At 45.8% G+C, this 25,225-nt stretch overlaps 1 protein-coding gene across 1 annotated transcript in view; it reads left to right on the top strand.

The window, feature by feature from the left end:
- The window catches only part of LOC138165203 (cytosolic carboxypeptidase 6-like), an 826,089-nt gene that overhangs the window by 592,176 nt on the left and 208,688 nt on the right, over positions 1–25,225 (top strand). The window contains exon 5 of the mRNA XM_069093324.1: positions 4,246–4,285. Within this exon, the coding sequence (XP_068949425.1) occupies positions 4,246–4,285 (40 nt within the window). The remainder of the gene's footprint in view (positions 1–4,245; positions 4,286–25,225) is intronic.

Genomic DNA, 25,225 nt, shown 5'->3' on the forward strand with positions numbered 1-25,225 from the left:
TGTCCCCATTTTTCTTGGACTGTCAGGATGACAGACACAAGACCCCTTTCCTCCCAGCAGCCCAGTGATCCTGGCAGCTTGAATTTCATTGCCCACATTTTTCAGGTGAGGAAAGAGTGCCAAGGAGAGGAAGTGACTGGCTCCTGCCCCCAGGAGAGTGTGGGTGGCAGCTCGGCCAGCAGGACGTGCCCACCAGCAGCTGGGCAGGAGATGGCCCTCACCCCCTCTCCATCTTTCTCCATAGGCATTTTCAGCACATTAGACAGTGAGACGTGGTTTCTAGTCACTGTGGTTTTCCCAGTGGGCATCCTCCAAGCACAGAAACGCTTGTGAGTGAGTGAGAAAACGTAAGCTTTTTGAGGGCAGGTCTTTTTTCACTGTTTGCTTGTAGTCCCTGCCCTGGATACACGGTAAGCGCCTAATCCATCGTAGTAGCTTGGTTGATTTCTTATAAATATTGGTACACTAGAGGCAGCTTGAATCCGCTTGAGAGAGGTGAGGGCCCATTGTTAAATATTCATTGAAAGCATTTAGACTTCAGAAAATGGCAGCAATTACAAATCAGGGCTTGATTTATTGTTCTGTCGATTGTCTAGACTTTAGAAAGCTATGGAGACCATGTGAATGAGGCAGATTAAACTGAAAAGTGTGCTATGATCACAGTTTTGTTTTGTTTTTCAGCTGGTTGTTAAACAGTTATCCCTGCTTACAACACCACTGTCTCCTACGCAGCCTGTTCCTTTTGGCTGAAATCTGCCCCCTCCCGAGGATGGCTCATGAGTAGAAGGGTAGAAATGGGGGCTCTTGTGCTGTTCCACAATCCCCTCCTGCCCCCAGACAGAGAGGGGTGGGAACAAGGAGAGGGGGCCTGGCTGGGGGCAGTGGGACCAAAGGTGGAAGGCCCTCAGCAGCCCTCATAGCTGAGCCAGCTCCCAAGGACAAGCGCTCCTACACCGTTTGGTGGGGACCATAGGATGTTTCCTAGAGCTTGTCAGATGTAGAATGTCAGAACCGGAATGGGATTTTTGAGACCATTGAGTCTAACCCCCTTCATGTTCCAGAGGAGAAGCTGAGAACAAGCTGTCCAAGTGAGATTACCCAGCGGATGAATAGCAGATCCCAGAGTCCTGACCTCCCTTTCCAGCTCTGACATGCTCTGCTCTCACTCCAGACATTTCCTTCTCTGAACCACATCTCTGTCCTCTGTAAAGTGGGCATGGTGGCATTCACAGAACACTTTGTGGTCCTCCTAAAGCTCTAGAAACATGTGTGTTATTATCCCTGACAGGCAGAAGCAGGAGCTGTTAACTCATTTCCAGCTGCCCTGGCTGCTTCGTTCTGTTGGCAAACACTGTGGACCAGAGGTGTGGGTCCAGTAAGGACTGTGCTTGGTGCCAACCTGAGCTGTGCTGATGGGCCATCCTACCTCCTGGGGGTAGAAAACTGGAGAGCAGGTTAAGGTTCTTGGCGAAGGGCCTCTCCTTCATAGGAAAAGCCTTGAGATGATGAGGCCAAGGACCCCGACCAGTCAGGCTTAGTGCTGCTGGTAGAGAGGAGGATGAGAAGGTGCGTCTTAGGGGACAGAGGACTGCACTTGGGGTCAGGAAGCCCTCAATTCCAGTCTGGCCTTTCTGCATTACAGGCTCCTTGTTATTAGGTCAAATTAGCAAAGCACTTAGCAATCTGTAGCATTTTGTTCAGGTCTGAGTGCCACAGCTGAAAAGGGGCAGAGTGGCATTATGGCCTTTGAGTAAGAAGATCTGGGTTCAGATCTTGCCTCAGGTTATTTGGGGGCAGGTGAGTCACTTCAGCTCCTCGTTGGTCATGCAGAGGGGTGGGCCTCATGAGCCTCAGAAGCTGTGCTCTTAGCATCTGGGGATTTCGAGAGCCACACTGATCCAATGGAGAGCACCTGAGGGGGTGTCCAGAGGATGGGGAAGGGCCTTGAGGTCATGTACATGAGGACCCATTAAGGGAGCTTGGAATGCTTAGGGTGAAGAGAAGATTCGGGGAGGAGGGGGGATCATCAGAGCTGTCACCAGGGTCCTAAGATCCATCCCAGGGAAGAGGGATTGTCTCTGCTTGACCCAGGGGGGATCTTACCAAGAGCCCATAGTACTAAAGGGAAGCCTCCTTACCCAGAGGACTGTCTCCAAAGGTGGTGGACTATGTCTTCTGGGAGGTCTCTGAGCAGAGGCCCCAAGACCACTCATGCTGCAGAGAGCCAGCCTGAGATTCCATGACTTGGATTCAGGAATCTGTCCGCTCATTTCACACCCAGAAGACAGGCCAAGGATCATCTGAACGACGAGTGGAAAACCCGAAGCCTGGGGAGGAGATGAGACTTCCCCACAGTCACACTGCTCGTGAGGAGCGGACCTAGGAGACATAGCTAGGTCTTCTGATTTCACATCTAGTGCCCTTTCCATTGGACTACACTGCCTTCTACAGATCCATCTGCTTTCCTAGTCTCAGGTTATTTGAGCAAAGCTATGAAGGCAGTTCAGTGCTATGGAAGGAAGAAGCCAGGAGCCAGAAGGCCTGCATTCCCCCATTTGCTGTGTGACCTTCAGTCACCCACTCTGGACTTCCTGTTCCCCATTTGTATTACCAGGGGGCTAAACTGGATGGACCCTGAGGCCTGGTGACTGTCCTTCTCCCTCACACTCTGCCTCTTCCTTTCCTCAGTCTCTTTTGGTTAAAATTTAAAGCAGCAGGACTTGCCATTAGTGGATTTGATTGGCGCCCCTGGGAAGAAAACTGTGTTTCCTTTTATTCACTCAGTGGGATTCCTTGGGCAAAAACTGTCTCATCCTCCTCTGGCCCTTTGGCTTCTGAGTAGGGGCACTGCCTGAGGGAGGACCACTGTACAGTTACCGAGCCACAGATAGTCAGAGATGGGATGATGGAACTCGGAGATCATCTTGGTGGAAGGGAAGGAGACCCGGGATCGAATTCTGGCTCCCTACATGGCTGCTCTTAACCCCAGGCAAACAATTTATTTGCTATGGACTGGGTCTAGAGGGAAGACTAAGCACATGTGAAGTCAAGAGATTATGCATTCCAATCTGGGCTCCTCAGCTGACTTAGTGTATGACCGTGAACACCTGACTTCCCTTCTCTGGAACTCAGTTTCCTAAATTGTAAAATGAGTAAAATAATACTCGCCCTTCCTGACTCTCAGGAGTCTTATAGAGAAAGATTTTAGAGCCTTAGAGTGGGAAGGAGAGCTCAGAGTATTGTATAAAGGGAGTTGGATCTGGTGGCAGAAGACCTGGGTTTGAAAGATTACCTGCTATGGATGGATGGCTGTAGAGATGAATGAGTGTATAGAAAGATGTGAATGGATGGATGGATGTGGATGGGTGGTTGGATATATAAAAAGCATTTATAAAGTGCTTACAACATGCTGAAGACACACATATAAGCAAGCAAGAAGATCTTACCTTTGAGGAGCTCACATTCAATGGGGAAAGACAATGTATACAGGGGAGGGCTGGCCAAGGACGTCCGTGTTTTGACTTGGGAAGTCACAGAGCTGATGATTTGAGTCAGAACTGTTCAATGTCTTGGAATGCTCATGCTGATTTGATTGGGCCTAGGGTGGGGGGCAGGGAGGCACACCTGCAGCATGGCGGTATGAGCCTAACACCAGCTAAGGCAAAGGGAATGTTCCTCCATTGGGGCTCAGGGTCCCATAGGTAGGAGCCCAGGTTGGAGTTGGAGGAGGGGAAGACAATCAGGGAAATAGAGGCATATTGTTCAACCAGGATAATAGACTAGTGGGAAGAAGTCTGTCTGGATTCAGAGAACCTGAGTTCAGGTCCTGGGAAATGTTGTATGTCCTTTGAAAAGTCCCTTTCTATCCCTCCCTGGCCTTGATTTCTCCGCCTGCAAAATGGAGATCTTCTGGTCCATTCTAACTTCAAATTCTACACGGTCTAAGGGCCTTCCCAGCCCAGACATTCTTGGGGTTCTATGACCAGGAGGGCAGGTGCAAATCTTCCCAGTCTGGTAACTCTCCCCAGAATCCTTCCCTCTGTAGGGTCAGCGGACCAGTTTTCCAAAGCAGTCAGCCAATGTCATGTAACGTGTGATTATTCCTCTCATAGATGTCAGAACAGGCCTGTTGTCTGTGTCCACACTGGGCGGCCAAGGATGAGCCCTGACGGTGCTCCCCCTGCCCTTCCCTGGCCCCCATCTGCTGCTCAGATTCTAACAATCCTTGTGTTTTCTCTTTTCCAGCAACAGCGGCAGCTTGACCTTCTGACCATAACCAGCCCTGGTGAGTCCACAAGCGCGTCCCCTTATGTTCTCTCTCTGTTTGCCCAACGGAATGCTGTTTGCCTGGCATGGTGTGCCCAGCTCTCTGCTGATCCAGGCAGCACCCACTTGCTCTGCCTGGTACACCTGGTAGGGATGATTTGGGGATTGGCCATCTCTCCTCTCCCCTGTCCCAGTGGGCCTTTCTCCAGTGCCACTTGGGCTGCTGCCTATCATGGGGCAGGGGATCCCCATTAGGATAGGGGCCCCCAAATGCATCTCCAAGCCACTTATCTTTTCTCTCATCTCAGGCCTGTCCTGACAGCTTTGAGGGGAAAGATTTGGGAAAGCGCTCCAGGTGTTACAGCTAGGTTGAATCTTTGGGATTTTCCTAGCCAGTTTGGATATCTTTGCGACTTCTTTAGAGGGGCAGTGTCTGGGGGTTGGAACATGGCCAGAGCCCAGATCATCCTAGAAGACTTATGGTTTAGGGCTCTCAGTAGGTGAGAGCTGACCAGATCAAACAAGGTTGGAGGAGAAAGTGAGCCTGGCCTGGGGCCATGAAGAGGCCCTCTCATAGCATAGGGAGGGCTGTTGCCAGAAGTCTGCTAGGTACCACAGGGTGGTAGGTCTGTGGGAGTGCAGGGGGGGTCCAGGGAGTAGGGGCTAGTTTTTCTTCGTGGTGTCTGGAGAGGGCTTTCACTGCTGGCTTCAGGGGAGCCTGACTGGGGAAGCCCAGTGTTTGGAGTTTGAGTGGCTCCACATTCATAGCATCAGAGAGGGAGCTGGCTCTCTCCTTGCTGGTAATGAAGGCCATGAAAGGGCCAGCAGGAACAAGGGAAGGGGAGAGCATGTTGAGGCTGAGGTCTGGAAGAGAACCAGGGGTGATGGTGATCATAGGAGCTGATGCTGGCTTTTACCCATGTGGGAAAGTCCCCAGAGGGAGCTTGGGAGGGGTGTGCTTTGGGAAGGTGCATTCTGGCCTCAGAGCCAAGCCTGATCTGGGATGATGTGAGCACTCTGGAGTTCTGGGGCCTCCAGGAAAGAAGGTCTATGGGATGTGACAAGATTGAAGCTGTGACAGTGTGGGGCCCCTAGAAATCATGGGAGATGCTTCCTTGAGCCAGTCTGAGGTATTGCCTCTATGGGACCAAGATCTCCCTTTTATGGTAGCTGGAGGCTTTCGGGGAGAAGGCTGGCCTGGGCCGTCCCCAGCTTAGAGCCAACGTTGTCAAGTCTGAAGGAATGACCCTCTGGGAAGCCCAGACCACAGTGTAAGCCTGGCAGGCCATGTTCCGGTCAGTCACCATTTGTCTGGCACTTGGAATGCAGGGGTCTGGCTGGTGCCAGGAGGCCCACTAATGAATCTTGGAAGAGAAAGATCCCAAGGGCTAATGGTGCCTACTTGTAAGGCATAGGGGAGCCAGGCTCTGAGTACGAGGGGACTAAAGTATGCCCCTGCTCTGCCAAATCTCAGAGAACATTTTGGGCGTGAGGGGGGACAGCCAAGAGGGCACAAGAGCTGCCAGGGGAAGCGAGAGGCCGCCTGTGGGGTCCAGGGCCAGGCAGCAGAAGGCTGTAATGAAGGGGAGGGTGCTGCCGTCCTCACCCAGAGACCATTAAGAAAGCTCTGGTAAGTCATGGTCCCTCGGGGAGAGGATCTGAGGTAATGCATGATCCTGTGGGCTGTGGTGCCACAGCTTCTCCATGGAGTGACCAGAGAAAATTGTTGGGAGGCAGAGACACACTGGGGAGGAGCTCAGGACTGGTTTGGGAATTGAGAGCCCTAGCTCTGGAGCTCTTAACTGCTGGGCCCTCTGCTTCTCTGTACCTCAGTTTCCCCAACTGTAAAACTGAAGTTGAGTTCAATTCAACAAGCGTTTATGGACCATCTGACGTGTGCCGGCCTCTGTGATTCGTTGTTTTTGTTGCTCAGCCGTTTCGGTAGTGTCTGACTCTTTGTGACCCATTTAGGGTTTTCTTGGCAAAGATGCTGGGGTGGTTTGCCATCTCCCTCTCCAGCTCATTGATGTGCTCAGGGTCACACAGTAAGTGTCTACGGCCAGATCTGAACTCAGGAAGATGAGTAAAAAATGACAATGACGGCCATCTGTCCTCAAGGAGATGAGGTTTATGGAGGGAGACAACATGAAAGCACTGTTGTTGCTGTTGGGGGATCTAAACTGGGGATTTCCTAAGCAAAGGGAGCTCCTGGTATAGAAATTCCCTTTCCTAGTATAGACCAGCGTCTCACCTGTAGCTTATAGTCTTGGGGAATTGTCTGGTGCCCCAGCAGGCTTGTCCACGATGTGTCCAAGGCAGGTCTTCTGCCCGCCGCCCTTCCTTCCTCTACCCCTCCACTACACAGATTGGACAGAGGGAGCCATTGCTCTTTCATGAGTGAGGGAGCTCCTACCTGGCCTTGTGATCAGGAAGAAGATCCTAGCCTGGGCTTAGGCACTCCCCAGGATGGAATCTCCTCCCTTAGCAGGGCCCTTCAGTGGGGCTCCTGGGCCAACTGCCAAGGTCATCATCAAGTCCTTGAGCACCCATGAAACACCTGCTGTGTTCCAGGCACTGAGCTAAGGCTGCAGATACCAAGAAATGAAAAGCATAGTACCTGCCCTCAGGGGGCACACAGTCTGACGGGGAGACAACATGTAGACAATTCTGTGTCAATGAGCTATAGATGGGGTAATCAACAGAGGGAGGGCACTAGGCTTGAGAGGATCGAGGAGGGCTCTCACTGGAGGCAGCCAGAGAGACCCCTCAGTCGGGCAGGATTCTCGGGTCCAGGGATTTGAAGCACAGATGCCAGCCAGCAGACTGTTGCCATAGGTATTGTCATTATTAGCATTCTAGTACTTTACTTCCATCCCTCTGAGATCTGTACCTTCCTCCACTGACTGCCTGTTCTGACGAGTATCTCAACCTCTCGGGGACCGAGGAGCTTTTATTGGGGGGCTGGTGTTGATGAAAGAGCCATTCCCCTGAGCCAGCCTGAGGAAGCACACCCCAGAGCTGAGCCTGCTTGGGGCCTGGACATCAGACAGCCCCAAGCTCAAAGCCTATGGGACCTTCCTGAACCTGTGGTCGCTCTCACATAGGCCCAAACCTTGGTCAGTCCCCCGGAGTTAAGAATGGATAGCCTTCCCTGGGAGCCTGTGGAACATGGGTCAGGTTTATGTACCAAACTAGCTCAGATGTGATGGATGAAATCTGAAATAAGCAAGGAAACAAAAGCTGGAGCTTCCAAGCTATCAGTTTCTTAAACAATGTGTGCCAGTTGCCTAACAAATTGGGACCAGGCCTCCTTAGCTTGGCACTGGACCCTGAATGCAGGGGGAGACATTTTTATGCATTAAAAGAAGACAATTTACAGGATGTAAACCAGGATTCAAGAATAGGTAACCTTATTTTTAATTAGAGGAAAGACTAGGGGCTTTCCGTATTGGGACAGGTGCAATTCTCTGAAATCAGAAGGAGAGGTGTCCCACTCCCCTCCAAGTGTCTGGATTCAGTCAAAGGATACGGAAATAGTAACTGACTGACCAGGACAGGGCTGGTTTTCAGATTATACACGTGGCTTTCTTGAGATGTTTAATTGTGAGAAAACTCCTTGACCAGGTTTCTGGTCAGCATAACCTCAGTCCTTAGCTAACAGATCTCAAAGCAGCAAGTAGAGATGGTCCAACTTCTTGCCATGCAGGGCTAGGTTCAAACAATGCAATAAGTTTTTCTCACAATTCCCATAATTGAATAAAGTTTCCTCACAAGACAGAAATCGGAACAGACCCATAACTGAATAGAAAGGGGACTGAGTGAGCTCTGGAAGTCAGTCACAAGATGAGGTCAGTGTGGTTCACTCAGTTTCCACAATTGCCACACAGGTCCCTGATCCTGTGATGGCACCAGGGTCTCTCTCCAGGCAGAGGAGTCCATGACTGAGCTCAGTCCTGTCCCAGGTGGTAGTTAGCCCTCCAGACATCTTTTCCACCCTGGTCAGATTGCTAGGCCTAGGGTGACACACACAGGCCAAGGAAAACTGTGATGGTTCAGGCCCCAGTCCTGTGTTCAGGTGGCCAGAGGCCCCGTCCTCGCCTTCCTAACAGCAGCTCAGTATAAGCAGCTGTGATCTCCCTACCTCCATTCAGTTCTACAGTACTTAATTGAGCTTGGCATCCTCTTACCCAGACTGGGTAAGGTTACTCACTTTACTTGCCTTTAGTAAAAAATCATAGCACCATGGACTTTAAGCCATTTAATCTCATGCCTTCATTTTACACACAGGGACACTGAGGCCCAGAGAGGTGGAGGGCCTAGCCCAACTCAGCCTGGTCTTTTAGGGCCTCCCTACTTTCAACCAAAGATGAACAGCCAATGTGTTTTCCTGGAAAGAGCCCTTAACGTGTAATTGGGACTTGGGATCAAGGTCTAGTATCATTAATAACTAGCTGTGTGCCTGCCCTGGGTACCTCCTTGCCATTCTTACTTCTCAGCTTCCTCCTCTTTAAAATGAGAGACCGAGTTTTGATCAATAAGCAAACTTTTATGAGGCTTCTGTTGTTCCTAGCACAGTGCTGGGCATTCAGAGACAAAAGTGAAACCATCCCTGCTGTCTAGGGCTTACAATCTCCTTGCAGCTCTAAATCATGCCCGGCTAAAAGCAGTCCTTGAGTATCTCTCTGCTAAACATTCACAGCTCAGCTTGCCCCAAAGATAGTGAAACCCATGTCTAATGAGGCCTGTGTCTTATGTCCTTTGTTTGCCAATGGGCTCCTGGGCAGCAAGGACCTTTTCTTACTTCCCTGTACACAGTGGCCTGGGGTTGTCTGGGGAGGCATGCCTTCTTACTTTTTTTAAAATTAAATTTATGTATTTATTTATTTATTTTTAGTTTTCAACATTCACTTTTTTTGTTGTTTTTTAAGGCAATTGGGGTTAAGTAACTTGCTCAAGGTTACACGGCCAGGTGTTTCTGGGTGGGTGTTAAGTGTCTGAGCCCAGATTTGATCCCAGGTCATCCCGACACTGGGGCCAGTGCTCTTACTCAATGCGCTACCTGGCCGCCCCTCAGCATTCACTTTTATAAGATTTTGAGTTCTAAATTTTTCCCCCTCCCCAAGATGGCATACAATCTGATATAGGCTATACATGTAAAATCATATTAAATGTATTTCCACATTAGTTAGGTTATGAAATAAGAATCCAAACAAAAGGGGAAAACCACAAGAAAGAAAAAAAGAGAAAATAGTCTGCTTCAATCTGCATTCAGACTCTGTAATTCTTTCTCTGGATGTGAATAGAATTTTCTACCATGAGTCTTTTGGAGTTGTCTTAGATCCTTGCATTGCTGAGAAGAGCTAAGTCTATCAAATTTGGTCATTGTACAATGTTACTGTTACTGTGTACAATGTTCTCCTGGTTCTGCTCACTTCACTCAGCATCAGTTCATGTAAGTCTTTCCAGGTTTTTCTGAAGTCCACCTGCTCATCATTTCTTATAGCACAGCAGTATTCCATTACTTTCATATACCACAACTTGTTCAACCATTCCCCAATTGATGGGCATCCCCTCAATTTCCAGTCCTTTGCCACCACAAGAAGAGCTGCTATACATATTTTTGTACATGTGTGTCCTTTTCCCCTTTTTATGATCTCTTTGGGATACAGACCTGGAAGTAGTATTGTTGGATCAAGGGGTGTGCATAGTTTTATAGTCCTTTTGGTATAATTCCAAATTGCTTCCCAGAATCATTGGATTAGTTCACAAGTCCACCAACAATGCATTAGTGTTCCAGTTTTCCCACATCTTCTCCAACATTTATCATTTTCCTGTTTTGTCATGTCACTCTAAGAGGTGTGTACCTCAGTTATTTTAATTTGCATTTTTCTAATCAATAGTGATTAAGAGTTTTTTTTCATATGACTATAGATAGCTTTAATTTCTTCATCTGAAAGCTGCTTGTTCCTATCTTTTAACCATCTATCAATTAGGAAATGATTTGTATCCTTTTATAAATTCAACTTAGTTCTCTTTATATTTTAGAAATGAGGCCTTTATCAGAGACACTGGCTCTAAAAAATGTTTCCCAGCTTTCTGCTTCCCTTCTAGTCTTAGTTGCATTGCCTTTGTGTAAAACCTTTTAAATTTAATGTAATTAAAATTATCCATTTTGCATTTCATAATGTTCTCTGTCTCTTGTTTGGTCATAAATTCTTCTGTTCTCCATAGATCTGACAGGTAAACTATTCCTTGCTCTACTAATTTACTTATAGCATCACCCTTTGTGTCTAAATCAGGTACCCATTTTGACCTTATTATGGTATACGATGTGAGATGTTTGTCTATGCCTAGTTTCTGCCAAACTATTTTCCAGTTTTCCTAACAGTTTTGTCAAATAGTGAGTTCTTATCTCAGAAACCGGAGTCTTTGGGTTTATCAAACAATAGATTGCTATAGTCATTGAATACTGTCTTGTCTACCTAACCTATTCCACTGACCCACCACTCTATTTCATAGCCAACACCAAGTGGTTTGACGATTACTGCTTTATAATACAGTTTTAAATCTGGTATGACTAGGCTACCTTCCCTTGAATTTCTTTTCATTAATTCCATTGATATTAGAATATCAATTTTATACTTTTTATACTTTCAGATGAATTTTGTTATTTTTTCTAACTATAAAATAATTTTTGGTAGTTTGATTGGTATGACACTGAATAAGCAAATTAATTTAGGTAGAATTGAATTTTATTATATTAACTTGGTGCAACCATGAGCAACTGATATTTTTCCAATTATTATCTGACTTCATTTGTGTAAAAAGTGTTTTGTAATTGTGTTCATATAGTTCCTGGGTTTGTCTTGGCAGGTAGACTCTCAAATAGTTTATATTGTCTACAGTTATTTTAAATGGATTTTCTCTCTCTCTCTTTTGCTGTTGGGTTTTGTTAGTAATATGTAGAAATGCTGATGATTTATGTGGGCTTATTTTATCTCCTGCAACTGTGCTAAAGTTGTTAATTATTTCAAGTAGTTTTTTAGTTGATTCTCTTAGGATTCTTTAATTATACCATCATATCATCGGCAAAGAGTGATAGCTTTGTTCCTTCATAGGCATGCTTTATTTCAGTCCACTGGAGAATAGATTGAGTTTTCCAAGTGTAAAAGACCAGCCAGGCAGACCCTGCAACATCAGGGAGGGAAGACCCCCCCACAAGAGGAATGGGAGTGATTGAGCCTGAGGACCCAGGTTCAAATTTCACACCTGCCCATTCCTGTCACATCACTTAGCTTCTGTTTCCTCATCTGGGAGCTGGTCTTGGTGGTCTGCAGTAAAAGGCGGCCCCAGGTTCCGAATGGAGCACTGAATCCCAGGTGCTTCCTTCCCCACCCGACCCTTTGAGCTCGCCACTGAGGAACGTCTGAGTTCTGGTGACCTCCCCAGGAACACAAAGGGAGCTTCTCTGGTCTCCCTGCAATGGCTGATTATCATTCTGGGTCAGGGCCACGTTGCCCAGCCCTCCGCTCATCCCTTTAATTGGATCCCGGCATCTGCAGGTCCGGCTGGCTCCATTGAAAGCTGACATTTCTAACTAACTGACCTTTTCAGGACGGCCGATCCTCCCCTAATGATTCTCCACCAGCAGCATTGTTTAGGCACAATGCAGCCAGCCTCGCGGCGGCCACGGACGACGGCTGGCCTGGAGAACTATTCAGAATTCCCCATCTCCAGTTAGCAAAATGAGAAAATTGGGTCCCAACATTCATCAGCAGGCCATTGTGCAGGTATCGATTTAAATGCCCTTTCATTGCGGCAGGAGGGAAAAGACACTGTATTATCGAGCTCGAAATTAACTTTTGTTCTGTTATTTTTTCCCTGGTAACTATAAAAAGGTCAAATACATTCATAAGGCTGAGATAGATTGGCTGGATATAAGGAAGGAGATAGCGATCAACCTTCAAATAACCTTTAAAGAGACACCGCTCTTTCCCGAACAGTAATTGATGTACTCATTAAGCCCCAGGAGTTCCAAGGCCTCACCACCATGTGCAGTGGTCCAGGCTGTGGGCAGAGGATGGTGGGGCGGATGGAGGCACCTGGACAGGGCTTCCTAACATGGGACCCAGACCTGGAGAGGAGGAGGCAGCCTTGGAAAGGATGTCACAGCTAGTTCTGAGGGGCTAGGAAAAGAAGAGACGGATTGCTCACAGCCTTCCCCTGCCCTCGGGGTCCCCCTAAATCAGGAACCCTTACTTGTTGATGCCTGAAGAGCATCAGCCCCAGAACCTCAGAGCTGGCAGAGCCCTTGGTGGCAGCTGGTCACCCCAGGGAGCTTACCACCTGTAGAGTCGGGCCCTCCCTGGTCCTGGCTCTGCCCTCTGGGGCCAAGCAGCATAAGGCTGCCTAATCTCTCTTGAACATGACAGTCCCTAACATGCTATAGGGCACCGGTCTTAAATTCCCTCTGGCTTTGGAGTCAGGGGCCTTCCTGGGGCTCCTTGGAGGGCCACTCTGCTAGTGGGGTGGTCCTTCCTCTCTTTGGGATTCATTCTTCTCCTCTGTCACATGTGCACATTGGAGAAGGGAAGTCTGGGATCTATTTGTCCCCTTAACCTGCTCTCCTCTTGTCTGGGTCAGCATGAGGAAGTGGCCACAGTGACTGCTGCCCTTGGTGGAAGAATCCCCACCAAGATGAGGGCGCCTCAGCCTGTGTCCCTTTAGAGCTCCCTACATATCATAAATTAATTAGAATTTTATATGATAATATGTAATTGTAATACAAATATTATGATTATATAATTAAAACAAATATTATAATTCTATATAAATTATAATTACATTCATAGAGTATATTAGGGCTTGCAGAGTGCTTTCTATACAATGTTTATTTTTCCCCTTTTTTGTCATTTACTACATATGTGATCTTGGGCAATTCTCTTAACTTCTTGGGGCCTCAGTTTTTTCCTGTAAAAATGAGGAGGTGAAACAAGATGAACTTTAAGGTGCCATCCTTGCCTTAAAACTATTGTTCCATGATGCCCAAAACATCCCGGAGAGGTTGGTACCACAGTTGTCATTATTTCCATTTTACAGATGGGGACACTGGGAAACAGGCTGAATGACAGGCCCAGGAGTCATACAGCTATTAAGTACCCAAGTCTGGATTCAGACTCAGGCCTTCCTGACTTGTCTGTCCTCGCTACTTGTCAGTTTATTTATCACTGGTGAATTCAAGTCACCTGGCAGAGATAGGCTCTATCCACAGGTACTGAAGAAAATGGCCATTGTAGTTACTGAACCACTGTCACTGAGAAGCCATGGAGAACAGGAGACATGGCATAGCACTGAGGAAGGACAGGTGTCATTGTTTTCAAAAAAAGAAGAAAAGGACTGGATTCAGCAAACTATGGACCAGTGAACTAGACATCAATTCCCTGGAAATTTTAGAAGAATTATCAAAGGGATGGTTAGTGAACAGCTAGAAAAAGAAAGTCATTGCAAAAAAAAAAACACATGTCTTTATTTAAAATGTCATGCCATCATTTAATAACATACACAAAATTATTATATCATAACATAAACCCACGATTATTTCAATAGATGCATAAAACACCTTTGAGAAAATACAGCATTCATATGTTAAAGACCCTAAAAAACATAGCCAAGAATGAACTTTCTCTCAATATGATCCAAAGCTTTGAAACTTTAACAATGTTTGTATTTGAAGGAAAACTAGATGATTTCCTAGTGTAAACAGGGATAAAGCAATGATTTCCCCTCTTCCTAACCTTTCCCCAACTTATTTGACATAGTTATAGAAATGCTAGACACAGCAACAACATGAGAACAAAATCAAAAGCATCAATATCAATAGAAAGGACCCCAAATTATCCCTATTTGCAGATGACAGTATGCTAAACTTAGAAAATCTCAGTGAATTAGCACAGAAACTAATTTAGATGATTAATAGTTTCAGTAATGTAGCTGGATAGAAAATAAATCCAAAGAAGTTTTCAGTTTTCCTATACAATGCTAGCAAAAACCAGGAAAAAATATATGGGATTCCACTCAAAAGAACTACAAAAATGTATAACATATCTTGAGTTAATTTACCAACACACACAATTTAGATAAATACATAAAACGCTCTTTTTTAGAAATGAAGGGTTAACTAAATAAGAAGAATGTTAATTATTTATGGTTGGGGAATGCCATTATAAATAAATATATAATTATATATAAACAAAAGTAGAAATATAAAATAAAGATATAGAGATTAAAATATAAGTAAAATTATATATAAATATACAAATACAAATAAGTATATATATAAATACATAATAAATAAAAAATACATATATGATACCCAAAATAATTTAAAGATTTAGTACTACATAAGTCAAAATTCAATGGGCATATGCTTTATAGAGGTAAACAGAATAATAACTGAATTTATTTGAAGGAACAAAAGATCTTGTAAAAATTGGAAAGGAGGCCACATAGTTTTACCCAAACAATAGTCATCAAAGCTACTTAATCTTGGCTAAAAATCAGAAAAGTAGAACAGAATAGATCAGCAAGAAACAGAAGTAATCAAATGACTAAGAGAAAGACTGTTTTGTCAAAAACTGCCAGAAAAGTCAGAAATTAGTTTGGCAGAAATAAGATTTATACCAGTATTTTATATCATATATAACATTAATATAAAAAATAAATCTTTTTTAACCAGATGTAATTTCATTTCTATAGGAAACTTCCATCAGAGAAATTCCCTCTACTGATGCAGATTCTCTGCAGGGCCTTACAGATGCCCTGAGAGGTCAGGTGACCTTCTTGGGGTTGCCTTGCTAGTGTTTGCCTGGCAGAGACAAGGCCTGACCTCAGACTTTCCTGACTCCGAGGCTAGCTCATTATCCACTCTGTTGTGCTACCTCTAGAAAAGGTCTTAGCATTTAAATATTTAGAAGACAGGACGAGGAGGTAACGTCCTTAAGCATAACTAGGAAGCTAATTCTTGATAAAAACAAAGACAAATTAGGCAGTAAAATCAAAAAGCTTTTGAACAAAAAAAAAATCAATGAAGATAGAATAAAAAACTATAAAAAGTAAAGTAAGAAAAAATCCACATCACTTTTTGTAATGACCTATAATTTCACCAGTGAAGGGAGCTCCTGATGAAGAATTTATTCTGTCAGTCAGATCAGAAGCTCCTCTATAACCTGAAATCTTCAAGATTTTTTTGCAGACCTAAGAAGTTAAGTGACTTCTGTCAAATATCATTGATAAGAATATGATCAATATCTGAGGTCTATAGACATTTGACAGAAATATATGGCAATGTAAGTTATTTCTTCCCAATAGATAAAGTGGTTGAAGGATATTAGCAATTTTCAAAAGAAAAATTGCAATGTAGGCAAAATGGAAGAACTTGCATGAAAATAACAGAGAATGAAATGAGCAGAACCAAGAGAACATTGGAGGTTATAACAGCAATATCATTTGAAAAATAACCATGGATGACTAAGCTATTCTGAGTATCAGAAATAATCAAACCATCTACAAAGGACCTATCAAGGAAGATGCTGTCCACCTCCAGAGAAAGAGCTGATAAATGGAAGTATGTGTAGTATGGTTGTGTGTGTGTTTGAGATAGAGGGGGAGAGACAGAGAAGGAGAGGGACACAGAGACAGACAGACAGAGAGACAGAGACAGAGACAGACAGACAGAGACAGAGAAATGGTAGCTTTCACTATTGTGGCACGGGGAGGGAGGGAGACAGCTTGGAACTTAAAATTAGAACTTAAAAAAAATAATTAATTAATTAATTTTTTTTAAAAAGGAATTGTGAGTTATTAATGACTCCATGGAAACAAGATTCCAAATCACTAGTACTAAGATGAATACATATTAAAAACAACTTGAAGGGCGACTAGGTGGCACAGTGACTACAGCACCAGCCCTGGAGTCAGGAGGACCTGAGTTCAAATACAGCCTCTTACTTACTAGCCGTGTGACTTTGGGCAAGTCACTTAATCCCAATTGCCCTCCAAAAAGCAAAAAAAAAAATACTTGAGATTTCACCTTAGAAATGAATGTAACTAATGTTGAAAAAGCTGTGGTAACATCAGCACACCTAGAGGTGAGCCATGACTTGGTCCAGCTCTTCTGGTTCTCATTTTGGAATCTCTAAGAAAGTGACTAAACTGTACATATCCTTTGGTCCAGCTATATCACTATTGGCCATATCATCCAAGGAAGTCAAAGACAGAACAAAGTTCTAGTGTTTGCCACAATATTTTTAGCAGCATTCTTTGGGGATAGAAAAGAACTGGAAATAAATTAGGTGCCCATTAGTGGGGGAACGCCTTAAAGGACAGTGTTAAATGAATGTAATTAAATATTATCATTCAGTTAAAAAAAAGAGAAACCCATTGCATCATGCAGAATTTTGTATGAACTGGTACAGAATAAAATGATTGGCATCAAAAGAACAATATGGAAAATGGCTGCAGGTAAATAAAAGGATATTAAGAGGAAGTCAAGCTCTGAGAATTTGTTTTTAATATGTATTCATCTTAGTACTAGTGATTTGGAATCTTGTTTCCATGGAGTCATTAATAACTCACAATTCCTTTTTAAAAAAATAAATTAATTTTTTTTGTTTTTTTTTTAAGTTCTATGCCCTCAGAAAGCCATCAATGAAATGCATTTGTTTTTAAAAGGAACCAGTCCTGTCTGACTAGCCTAATTTCCTTTTTTTGACTGTAAATACAGTTTACCTAGAATTTGGTAACATGTGTGCTAGGTTATCTCATGAATTCTTGTGGAAAAGATAGAAAGAAGTAGCCCGGATCGCGGTACAATTAAAGAAATATCTATTCAACTGTTTCTACTGGGCACCAGAGGGCAAAACCAGGAACAAAACCAGGGGGGGGAAATCACAAAGGAGCAAACTGAGAGGAGGTCCATGGGAAAGCTTCCTGCACACCTCTTTTACTCATCTCCTTCTCCCTGCTCCAATCGCAACTACCGTGGTCCAGGCCCTCATAATCTCTTGTCTGAATCAGACAAATGATGGCTGAACACGCACGTATACACACAGAATTTCAGTGAGAAATATATGAAATTCAACAAGGAAAGAGAGAAAGGGGAGAATAATGAAGGTGGTTAAAAGGGAGGCCAAAGCTGAGGAGGGAACAGTCAAAAGCAAAACAGAATTAAACTCATCTAATTTTTTTTCTGTGCTCTTTTATGTATGTCACATATCCATCTGGCCCTTATTGTAGTACATTGTGTGAGATGTTTCTTTAAATAAACCTAGTTTCTACCAGACTGCTTTCCAGTTTTCTAGCAGTTTTTGTCAAATAGTGAGTCCTTGCCCCAGTATTTAGAATCCTTGGCTTTACCAAACACTGTAGTATTATGTTCATTTGCTTTTGAGTTTTGTGTCCCTGGTTTGTTCTACTGATCAACTTCTCTATTTTTTAACCAGTACCAGAAGATCTGATGATTTCTGCTTTATAGTACAGTTTGAAATCTGCCACTGCTATATCCCCTTCCCATTTTTTCATTATTTCTCTCGAGATTCTTGACCCTTTTTTATTAATTTTGTTATTATTTTTCTAGTTCCATAATGTAACCTTTGATAGAATGATTGTTACTGAATCAATAAACTGTCATTTGAATTTTATTGGCATGATTCAACCACAAGCAATTAATTGCTCGTCAATTATTTAGGCCTGGCTTTGTGTAAAGAGATTTTGTATATGTATTCATGTAATTCCAATGTGTGTCTTGTTAACTGGACTCCCAGATGTTACACATTTTATAGTTTCTTTTAAATGGAATCAATATAGTTGGAATTAGAAGGAAAATAGTTCATTGGGAACAGTCTTCACAACAAAGTCTGACATATAGATACGTAACAAAGTGATTGGATTGGACAAGGACGAGAGTTATTCCAATATATAAATGATCACAGGGTATGAACCAAGTTCTTAACAGAATGGGGAGCTATCCTTCAAATAAAAATGCTCCAGATTGCTAAGAATAAGAAAAATACGAGTCAGAACAACTCTGAGGTTCTACTCGAAACCAATGATGTTCAGGGACAGATCAGGAAGGGATGGCGATGGCTGAAGGAGTGGTGAGAAGACACACCGATGGATGCCTGCTTGGATTGTTCCAGCCATTTTGGAAAGAGCTTTGGAACTATGTACAACAAGTCCCTAAGCTGTGGATACCCTTTGACCCAAAGATGCCATTCTCTATGTAAATTTACATTATGCAAATTTGACTTTATATAAAGAATTCTGAAAGAAGTCCTCATTCCAAAAAAAATCCCTATCTTAATTTTACTGTACAGTGCTGCACTCTCTCTCCCACCCCCACCCCCCAAAAAAGGGCTGGATGATCGCTTGTAGGGAGGATTATAAAAGGGATCTCTCTCTGCCATGTTTTGGACTGGAGGCCTTTGAGGTTCCTTCCAACTCTGAGATTCTGTGACTAACATGATGCTTGAATAGGAATGCTTTCTCTGATCTAGGACGTTCTGATTTGCTCCAGAGAGCTGGCCCTTTGTGCCTGGGCCATTTGGACAGAACTGGGACATTTCTAGGCCCCCTTGCTTATTTTCTCCCCGGCACGCTTTCCCAGAACATGACCCCGCTTTTGCTTCCAACTCTTGCATCCTTGAACGAACCAGATTTGTGACTATTCCTGGCCCACAGAAAGGCATTAGCACCCACAGGGGAGCCAGGGCAGTGAGGACAAACAGCCAGCAGAAGAGTCGGAGTCAATGGTAATTCAATTACTTTGTGCTGTCTTTTTTATTTGGGTTTTATTTTCTGAAAATGCTGGGTCAGGGACAATGGCTGGTGGCTGAGTAGGGTCATTGAACATGGAAAAAAGGCTTCACCGTTACAGATTGTGTTACATTTCCTATGTTTTTTACGGACCCACAGAACATCAGAGCCAGGAGGGACCTTAGAAACCAGAGATTCCAGCACTGGACACACACCTCAGAGTGGCCTTTCATGTGTACCATAACATTCCGAGCTGAAAAAACAAAGCTGACGCCCATCAGTTATGGAACAGCTCGACAAATGGTGGCACATAAGGGTAATGTCACATTTTCATGCTGTAAGAAACAGTGAATATCAGGAGAACAGAGAATCACAGAAAAACTCACTTGAACTGATCCAGCCTCAAGTGAGAAGAGCCATGAAAACCACCTCTGCAACAACTGCAGCAATGTAAATGGAAGGAGCATGGCCCCAAAGAAGAGGCGTGAGGGGCTGTCCTCGCCCCACACCTTTGCAGAGATGGGAAGCCCACAAGTGTGAGCACTCCATGGAACATCAGACTTCTAAAATATGGCGATTAATTTTATGGACCTTGCTCGAAGGGCCAGTTGTATGGGACTTTCCTCGTTGGTGGAGATCAGTGCTCCATGTTTGGTGGGGGGGGGCAGGCTGGAGTTTGCAAGAACAGGAAAAGAGAGAGATCCTGGGGCGTTTGGGCTTTCAGCTTTGAGAGTGAAGATATGCAATGCCCACCTTTCTTCAGGTGAATGAAGGCGGCAATATTAGAGGAGCTGGCAGTCCTATCATGTCCCTATCCCCAACTAGCAAGGGTAGGTTCTTTGGGGAAAACTCCCCTTGGGTGACATTGGGGCCTCTCAGTGAACTGAGATACCTCACTCTGAATGGGGAAGTTCTTTCAATCTGTTTTGTCCGGCATATATTCTCATATGCATGTTTTCTCTGATTTCTATTTTTCTATCCACTTGGATAAATGGATTTCTTTGCTATTTACTCTATGTATTCATTGTGCAACTGGCATCTGGTGGGAAAGGGGCCAGACTTTCTTTGAAAGAAGGCACTGAGGGCTTAAAGTTCTCTTTTCCCATCAAAGAAGAGAAATCCAGAGTTTAGCTTGAGCCTAAAAATTATACCTCTTAGCTAATAATATTTAAGATAGTAGATAGATGTAAATTCTGACCTAGGACTGTCTCCCTCTGAGAAGAGTAGTATGGCTCATCGTGGCCCCAGCCTCTTCCTTCCCTTCCTGGCAGTAAGCAAAGTCTCCCTGGAAAATGGTGGAAAAAAGAAATGCTAGAATTGTCTATTTTGCTTTCCTGAGAGCCACATCAAGACAGCCATCCTATACTTCTTTTAAAAAGCTCTAGGTAAGGGAGGGCTCCTTGAGAGGCACTGGGTGGGGGAAGGGATACATCAGGAGATATAGTTGATGTTAAAATAATAGAAATTTATTTTTTAAATAAGAACCTGGGCTGTTTAAGCTGGGAGGAACCTTAGAACATAGGAGCTGGGAGGGGCCTTAGAACTAAGGATGTCAGAACTGAAAGGGGCCTTAAAGCAAAAAATGTCAGGGTTGGAAGGGGTCTTAGAACCTGGGATGGCAGAATTGGGAGGGTTCTTAGGACATGGGATGGCAGAGCTGGGAGGGGCCTTAGAATAGAGGATGTTAGAGTGTGATGGGAAGGTGGAGAGAGGATGACTGACTGTTCCTGGTCACTGCCTTCTGGTCATTTTAGCTTATCAATGTCTCTAACAGGCAGTTCTCAGGAGTGAGCAAGGGCCCCCCAATGGGGGCTGGATGGGCAGGCCAGTTTGCTGCCCAGTCCTGGATGGGTGGCCTGAGGTCACATTAGCTTTCTTGTTTTCTTTGTCACACTCTTGCCTCGTGTCGACCTTGGAACACAGAAGGTCTGAGTTGGGAAGTGCTCTTAAAATTGCCAAGTGTCACCCCTTCACTTTTACTAGTGTGGGAGCTGAGCCCCAGTCAGGGGAGTAAATGGCCCAAGGGCACTTGGTTTGTTAATGAGCTTCCCCTATAGGAGAATGTCAGCCTTTTGAGGACAGACACCCCACCATTCTTATTTCTGTACCCCCAGAACTTTGCCCAGTGCCTGGCACACAGTAGGTGCTTAAAGTTGAACTGAGAAGGACCCAAGTTTCCCCAGCAGTCCTCTCTTTGGTCTTAGGTGTCTTGGGTTCAAGGGCCAGCTCTGCCCCTTCTCACACCTTTGTGGGCCTCAGTTTTCTGCCCTATAAAACAAGGAGCTTGGACCACACCCCCAGTCTCCTCCAGCCTGAGTCTGTGATCCTCTACCTAACACTGCCTCTTCCAAGTGGCAGATTTATGGACTGTGGGCAGGGGAAAATGGGGCATGAGGAGTGGGGGCTTGAGCTGGGGAATTGAAACCCTGGATGTACCAGAAAGATGTAAATGCTGTTCTGTGGGTTTTATAGCTCCCAGATGCCTCCTCTAATTGTGCAGCTAACCCTGAGTTTATTAAGTTATTTTCCCGAGTCAAGCTCATTTGTATACATCTCAGGACGTTAGCAGAATGTAAAAAGAGGGGCCCGTGGATTAGAATTCTGGAATGATAAACAAACTCATTTAGAATGCTGTCTCCGCGTGCCATCCCCACAGCCCCTCTGCGCACGTGCCGCCTGCTTATTGGTCATGATCGAACAGAATGGAAGAAATTAATTGCCAGTGATTTCATTTTTTAATATTTAAAGGGGTGGGGGCAAGGGGACAAAGGATGGCAATGGCTCACGTGCTAGAGGATGGCTGAGTATGTTGGAGAGGAGAGGGAGGGCAGGCAGTAAATAGAGACTCTGTCTGACCATGGGCGCTGCCGAAGCACCTCTTCCTGCCTTCTGTGCCCAGCTCACCAGAGTAGGCTGGGGCAAAACAAGCATTCGGCCTGAATGGCTTGTAAAAGGCATGCCTGGTTCTTTGGTTCAGTGAGTCCAATGGTGCAGTCCATTTCAACCCAGTGAGCACTTATTAAGCACCTACCATATGCAGGGTCCTGAGGATGCCCAGGGCAAAGGTCTCCAGTTCATACAATTGCTTGATGCCCATATCAGAGAGAGGCGATGTCTCCGGGAGTAAGAAGGTCACTCCTGACTGGGGGAGCAGGGGGATCAAGGATAACTTCCTGAAAGACGCAGCCTTAGAGCTGGGCTTTAAAGAATGGCCAGGAGATGCCCAGGGAGCATTTAGGCCTCTGCTTTGCCTAGGGTCCTGAGGGCTGGACCAGAGAGATCTCCAGGACCCTCTGACCTCAAGGCAAAATGAGCCAGGTACAGGAACATTAAGAGCACCTGTTAGGACAGAGAAAGCTTCACAGGGAGGGAGGGCTGAGGGGCCAGGAGGACCCTCACCGCTGCCTTTTGGCATCAGGGGAGGTCGCCTGGAGGAGGGGGGCCCTGAACAAGTGGAAGACAGAAACTGGTGGAGGCTGGAGAGACTATCCCTGGCTTGGGGAACCTGAATGGCAGCCCAGGAATGGCAGTGAGGAAGTGATGTGGTCAGTGTCTGGGGAAGTGACCTGGAGAGGGGAGAGCCTGGAGGCCAGGAGGCCAGTGAGGAGGCTGTCGCTGTTGTCCAGACAGAAGTGATGGAGAAGAGGACTGGGCCAGAGAAGTATTGGGAGGAGAGGCCTGGATTTGACAGTAGAAGAGCTCGTTTGATTGGGAACTCCGGGGCAGGAAAGACCTAGAGACTTCTTACCAGCCTCTCTCTGTGTCTCCCTCTGTCACTCTCTTTTGTCTGTGTCTCCCTTTCTGTCTGTCTGTCTGTCTGTCTCTCTCTCTCTCTCTCTCTTTCTCTGTCTCTTTCTGTCTCTCTCTTTCCCCCTATCCCCCTCAATCAATCAGGGCACCATTTCTGTCTCTGTCTTCCTCTGTATCTATCTCCCCCTCCCCAATTAGTTAATCAGTCACTCAACAATTTCTCCATCTCCATTCTATGACATTCCTTTAGCAGGGTTTTTCTTTAATTAATTAATTAATTTTTAGTTTTCAAAATTCATTTCCACAAGATTTTGAGTTCCAAATTTTCTCCCCACCTCTCCCTTACCCCCCACCCCAAGAGGTCATGTGTTCTGGTTACCCCTCCCCCCAGTCTGCCCTCCCTTCTATCACCCCCTTCCCGCCTTGCCCCGCTCCCCTTACTTTCTTGTAGGGCAAGATGGATTTCTGTACCCCATTGCCTGTGTATCTTATTTCTCAGTTTAGCAGGGTTTCTTAACCTGGATAAATGAATGTGAACTTTGAAAAACTGTTTTGATGACTGTATTTCACAAAGATTGGTTTCCTTTGTAATCTCATGGATTTTATTCCATGCGTTTAAAATGCCTGTGTGCTTCCCAGCCCCTGGTTTAATCTAGTACAAGGTTAACTCATGAGAGTTAGGGCTGAAAAAAAACCCTGGAGTTTTTAAAAGAACTCACTCCTACTCAGTTCATGTAGCCCCCCTATCATCCCCTCCACCCCCCATTTTATAGACACAGAAATTGAAGCATAGAGAAAAAGGACTTATTCAAGGTCATACAGGCAGTGACAGAGCCCAGACCCCTTCCCAGGCTACCTAGCTTGGAAACACGGCAGTGACAGCCGGCCCTTTTCAACAGGGGGTGCTATGGCTCCAGGAAGGAAGGGCTCCAGACGTGGGGTCGAAGGACAAGACCCTGCCCCCGACACTCTGGGAGACCTTGAGCCGGCTGTCTGCTCTCAGTTTCCCAATCTGTAAAATGAAGGGACTGGCCTGAAGCATCTCTTGGATCCCTCCCATCACTGGATCCTCTGTTCTGTGACTGATGACAGGCTCCAGGAGCACTGGGGACACCGTGATAAGGAAGCCCCCTCCTCTGGCTGAGGGATGCAGGCAGCCCAAAGGCCAGCATCCACACAGCACCCTGGCCTGGAGCTGAAGACCCCTGTGGGTCTGACCCCAAAGTGCCCAAGAATCTATATGTCAAAGACCACGGGATTTACAGTTAGAAGGGACCGTGGAGAAGGTCTAGCAGAATCGCCTCATTTTCCATTTAGGGAAACTGAGGCCCCAAGCCTTTTAAAAGTACCTCACTGAGAATCTCATGGATAGCAAGAAACAAAACTCAGTTTTGAACCCAGGGCACTGCCCTTGTCATGACACCATCCTGTCCTGCCCCTCCTTTGGGCCACAGCTTTCCCACCTTCCACGCAGATGTAATCATGACAAAGCTTCCTGCCTCCCACTGGCCAAGTCTGCCTCAGTAGGCCAGGCGTCTGGATGGAAGGAGGACAGGACCGGGCTGGGGCTGGGTGCCGGATGAGTGAGGCCGGGCTCCTGCACTGTCCGAGTCTCAGAGGGTGGCGCCAGGGATGCTGAGCCTAGAAGTCCTGGGGCGGGACACAGGCCAGATTAGTATTTGGGGGCTGCAGGAAGAGGGATTGCACCTGTGTGGCCTGGCCCTGAGGACAGATCCAGGAGCAGGGTGGGGAAGTCACAAGTAGGCCCACGGAGGCTCACTTCAGGAAACCTTTCCTTGGGCAGAGCTTCCCCACGTCCCAGAATGACCAGAGCTGGAGGCCGACTGCCAGAATCCTTGCCAAGGCTCTGTGGCCCCTCCCCACACTGCTCCATGACTCCCACTTCTCTGTCTGAGGGTTAACAGTGAAGGGCTGATGGACTCGTAAGGTGGGCTAATTTAACATAATGTCCTCCATCCCTTTTTAAGCCCAGGGCAAGGCAGGGGCTGCCTTCCTCCCTCTGCAGCACAGTGGGGGTTGTGGGAGTCATAGAAACCCAAGAGACTGGCTCACCCAGACCCTACTGCCCCCATTTTGTACAGGAGAAAACCGAAGCCCAGGTCACCCAGCTTGGAAGGGCAGCTTCATTCTGTGCTTGGGGAGAAGATGGGCTGCAGAGGGCACCAGTGGCCAAGGGGTCCCCACCCTCATGGGCCAGCCTGGTGCTGGCTTGGCTCTCTAAATAGCCCCCCTCCCAGAACCTGAGCCATCACCTCTAGCCCTTTACCCAACTTCCAGCCCCAGCCACAGCTCCTCCCCCTCCTCCTCCTGCTGCTGCTCTTCCTCCTCCTCCTCTTCCTCTCTTCCTCCTGCTCCCTCCTCTTCCTCCTGCTCCCCC

Source organism: Petaurus breviceps, unplaced genomic scaffold (genome assembly GCF_028583685.1).
Source record: "Petaurus breviceps papuanus isolate PSGF00001 unplaced genomic scaffold, PetGlider_PUasm1.0 208, whole genome shotgun sequence".
In the NCBI taxonomy this organism is placed as follows: Eukaryota; Metazoa; Chordata; class Mammalia; order Diprotodontia; family Petauridae; genus Petaurus; species Petaurus breviceps.